Consider the following 4,680-nt stretch of genomic DNA (forward strand, 5'->3'; position numbering starts at 1 on the left):
TCTGTTCTTACATAACAAAACACAAAACTACCAATGTTAATAGTGTCCAAATAACTCTAAATTAAGTCTTTGTTACTTAGAATATGTTCCCCATACTAAAGTGACATCTTGATCATTACTAACTCACTAATAGTTGAACACTTATTAACCAACACATGTTCCCTAATCTAAAGTTGCCTCCTTTTCACAACTAGTTAATATATTATAGCATATAACTACTGCAATAAACAAGTGATGGGTTACACCTTTGAAAAAATGTATCTATCTGTAGGTTCCCTCTCATTCAGTGGTAGAATAACAAAGACAGCACAAGTACAAATACCTCATTTATTACAGTAAACCACTGGTTCAGGTTTTCCCAAGGCTGACAACAAATACTGCTCCAACAGGTAATGGGGTCTTCCTGAAATGTCAAACACTGACTAGTATCAGTGTACTGTATGTAAATATGTCATACAATATGGTATCAAAGCAGGTCATAATACAGGTACTCTATTGTTGAAAAACACTGCACAATATAAAGTACAATAATCAGAAAATTATAAAACCTGCACAACTCAACATGACGACTTGTCAAAGGTTATAACAAATATACTGAACTGTACAAACATATAAATATAATATAGATATCTTTATCTACATTTCACTCAATTACATCTAAGTGATCCCTTAACAGTTTTTGTGTGTGGTTCCCTCTTTGTTGATGGTGGACTTGCAAATACCTCAAAATCTCTCCAGGTTTTGTGTATGTGCACCTGTAACAGGGTCAATGTATCTATCACGTTTTCCCAAGGCTGACAACAAATACTGCTCGAACTTGGTCATACTATAGATAATACAGGTTGTTGAAAAACACTGCACAATATAAAGAAAAAAAAAATACAATTGAAATTGCACAGCTCAACATGAACAACAACATGAGCTAAAAGTCAAAGGTTAGAACAGCTTAAACTTGTATCTTAATATTTCATCAACAAAGGGAGGAGTTGACATTTGCCCTTCATGTCCTCTATAATGCTCTTCTTCTCAGGGGTTATGTGCGTTGCACACCTCTTAGCAAAGGACTGCAGGGTCTCAGTTGCAGGATCATACTTCAGGGTGTTGAAGGTTGCAGGATCCACAATGCTGAGCTCTGCAATTGCAGCAGTCATCTTGATGGTTCCCCGGTCCACGCCATTGATTCTGAAGGCTTCAGTCATGGTGCGGACTTTGCTTAAGCTTTTCAAGACTTTTTTATATCTCCTGATAACCTCAGCTGGCCCTTTCACTGAAAAATATATAAAACAAAGAACACGGGAAGGTCAAAGCATATTTTAGGAATTGAAGAATCTGCTCATCTGAGAGACAAATCTTTCTAGCATTTGATGTTGGATAATAATAAAATGGAGCTTTATTCTTGATGAAAGCCAAATTTTTTTATTTATCATCAAATTCCTAGTATATTCAGAATCTAGAACTGAAGATCTATATTTTTTGCCTCATAATTACTTCAGGACATATTCATAACAGCTCTTCCAACGCTTTTATTAATACTTATTTTTCATGACCACCTGGTGCTAACAGGGCAGGTGGTTCAAGTTATGCCATTCTTACCTCTTACATGAGCTTTTCCAGGCACAGCCACAGTTGCAGATGCAGGTGGCTGTGTCCGACGTTTCTTCCTTCTTTGGACGACAACATCACTGTCCGAGGACTCACTGATATCTGGAGAAGATTGGGAGATGACGTCATCTTCATCCATGTTGCCATCGTCATCCTCGTTCTCCAAAGTAAATACTTTTGGTTGAGCTTTGATCAAACAGAGGATAGATGAGACAAAGATCAGATTGTTATGAAAATATATCAAACAGTTACAATTACATTATATTTTGCAGATACAAGTTGCTCCCAAATCACTCACATGATCTCTTCTTTCCCATGATTTGCTCACGCAAGAAATTGCGCTCTTGCTCAAGATCCTTTATTATTTTTTCTTGCCACTGGATCCTGGCTTCTAGGAACTCTACTTTGGAAATTGATCCTTAAAAACAAGAGAGCAGGATACAAAAAAGATTATGATTTGACAGTATTAAATGAGTGAGACAGAGAGAGAATGACATGCATGCAACAAAGGTAGTGGATCAGATATGGTGTGTGCCTTAATTTGATCTGTAAGCACATGTATACTGACAAAATCTGCCAACAACTTTAATCTCAGGTGGAAAAGCCATGCAAGGAATTAAACTCATTTTAGACAACAAAGATACACTGCTAGAAAATGAGAAATCATTACCTGATCCAATGCTGCTTACGCTGCTGCAACTTGGAGCAGAGCCTTTATCTCCTTTATCTTCAGGACCTACAGCATGGCATAGATATAACAAAATCAACATATGACTTTAAACGTTTAAACACATTTGGACAAGCTAATTATTTAAGTATTACAGTTCCTTGAAAGTTGACAAAGACAAAAATTACCATCCAGATCATTTTTGGTCATCTCTGTCATCGAGTCATCTTTAGGGACTTTTAGGGACATTTTCTTCTTGGCCTTAGGCTGTAAAAATATAAATAAATGCATGTCACTATAACTGGCAAAATGTAACTTAATAATAATCTACACAAGATTCAAAAGCTCTTCTTGTTCAATGACTGCATAGTGCATAATTTATTTTTCATTATAAAATGTGGTTCATCCAGAGATAGGATCAAGTCACACATGTGCAAGTCTCAAGTAACTGTCCAGCGGTCCTTTCAAAATAAATGCATAAAAAGTCCGGGGGGAAAAAAAACACTGACTGAGCTGGTGCCGTGCCGGTGAGAAATTCAGCTGAGGCGGCTGGTCATTCAAGTCAAGTCAAGTCAAGTCAAGTCAAGTCGCAAGTCTTTTATTTTTTGTCAAGTCCAAGCTATGAGTCCAAGTCCCCATCTCCGGTTCATACTAAAACATTAAGTTAGCCTAGCACGTGATTCAGCTAGCTTAACATTACATTAGCTAATTAGCCTCGACACTGTAGATAAACGGGAGGCTTTACTACTCTTTAACTATGTAAACGGCCCGGGGACGGGTGTTATGATGTGCTTACAAAACTCAGGGGGACTTTCAATTAACAGGCTAGCGCTTAACTTACCATTTTTGTTACACGAATTTCCCTCTTCCCTCTCCAAGCTTGAACGAAATAGCAAATGGCCACCTTCTCCGGATCTTTGACGTGACTGGTGCATAAGCTGTGTCCCAATTCAGGGTCTGCAGCCTTCGGAGGACCCAGCCTTCGCGGTCTACGGAGGCAACACCTTCGGAGACTCCTCCGGAGACTCCTCCGAAGGCTGGGTCAACCGTCGGTAAATGGGACGGTCTAACCTACGAAGCATTTCCTGATTGCGTCGCGACGTCATCACTTCTGCCGGCCAAGCCCGGGAAAAACACCGGTCAAAACAAAAATACGACAGACGAACATGATGGAAAGCGGCTTGTTTATCTCCGGCTGGGAGAGAGCCGTGGGGAGGTAACGTTAAAGCTGTTATTTTAACCCATATTAATGTTCATACATAGCTAGCGTAGTACGTGGTAATTAATATACCCGTTAATAAATGATACTGCTAAGTGACAAGCCATATTAAGTATAGATTGACATGGATAATGTCATTTAACCATAAGACTTAATACAGGGTTCGTACAGGTGCTTAAAATGTAAAATCTTTGAAAATGCTGTAATTTTAATGCTGTTTTTCAAGGTCTGAAAAGTGCTTGAATTTAAGTCTAAATCCTTGGCTTATAAAGTGATTGAATTGAATAGTAAAATGTGTACGAACCCTGCAAATAACCCCGACTTAATTCAATATTTTATTCTTGCCTCTCTTTTAAACATTTTAGTGACATGGCATCCGTCGATTGCATCAGCCCTGCAAACCCCGATGATGGACGATGTGGTGGAAAGTGGAGACATGCATCCCACACCCCCCACCTCCCAGATGATGTCCCACACAGAGCCAGAAGAGTCCAGGGTCCTTAGCATCCCATCCAGTCCAGCAGCACCACCAGGGACTCCTGCTCAGTCAATACTGTATATACTGTATGTTCTCTGTAAATAGTTATTTCTGCTGATCTTTTGTAAATAGTTCTACATGTTAAGAACACCCACTTGTCAATAGTTATTGTAACTTTGTAAATATTTGTTAATTACACAAAAAATAAATTATTTTCTTGTCACTGAAAAGCAGTTCAAAAGTTGACTTTAGTTGTAAATAAGAAATGGAACAGATAATGTTACAAGGTTATAAGATTTTAATTTACCTATATACAATATTTGGAAAAGAAAATGGAACAATACAATATTTTTAATTAACTATTTAAATTACAAATCAACACAGAACTCGCCAATAAACTAAAAAGTCTCTCCATCCTCTCCTTTCCGCTCTCCCTCTGTAACTTCATGTCCTCCCTGATCAAATCCAGCAATCATCCGTTTTCCTCTTTCTTGCTGCTGTCGGTGGCCCTGTGTTCTTGGCCTCAACAGGTGGTCGTTCTCATCCGGGACCCGGAGTTTGATCAAATCCTCAGTCTGCTCCTTGCTCTCTACAACAAAACGACATGTAAAGCACATTTCCTGTTATGTCAACATGCAAAATGATTGTACGATATAATAACGATATTAACAGTAATAATGATCCTACGGTCAGCTCTGTATTCAATCCAAACGT

General features: G+C 38.5%; 1 protein-coding gene across 1 annotated transcript; it reads right to left on the reverse strand.

Annotated features, from left to right (window-relative positions):
- Positions 1 to 349: 349 nt before the first annotated feature.
- LOC311013447 (uncharacterized protein) lies at positions 350 to 2,518 on the reverse strand (the record flags this gene model as incomplete). The annotated part of the gene is made up of 5 exons (XM_084009525.1): positions 350 to 1,267; positions 1,594 to 1,788; positions 1,901 to 2,020; positions 2,273 to 2,338; positions 2,458 to 2,518. 5 exons carry the CDS (start codon positions 2,516 to 2,518, stop codon positions 960 to 962), a joined length of 750 nt encoding a protein of 249 aa, XP_083865651.1. The 3' UTR covers positions 350 to 959.
- Between the last annotated feature and the right edge of the window lie 2,162 nt (positions 2,519 to 4,680).

This window comes from Eutrigla gurnardus (genome assembly GCF_963514095.1).
Source record: "Eutrigla gurnardus genome assembly, chromosome: 5".
Lineage (NCBI taxonomy): Eukaryota > Metazoa > Chordata > Actinopteri > Perciformes > Triglidae > Eutrigla > Eutrigla gurnardus.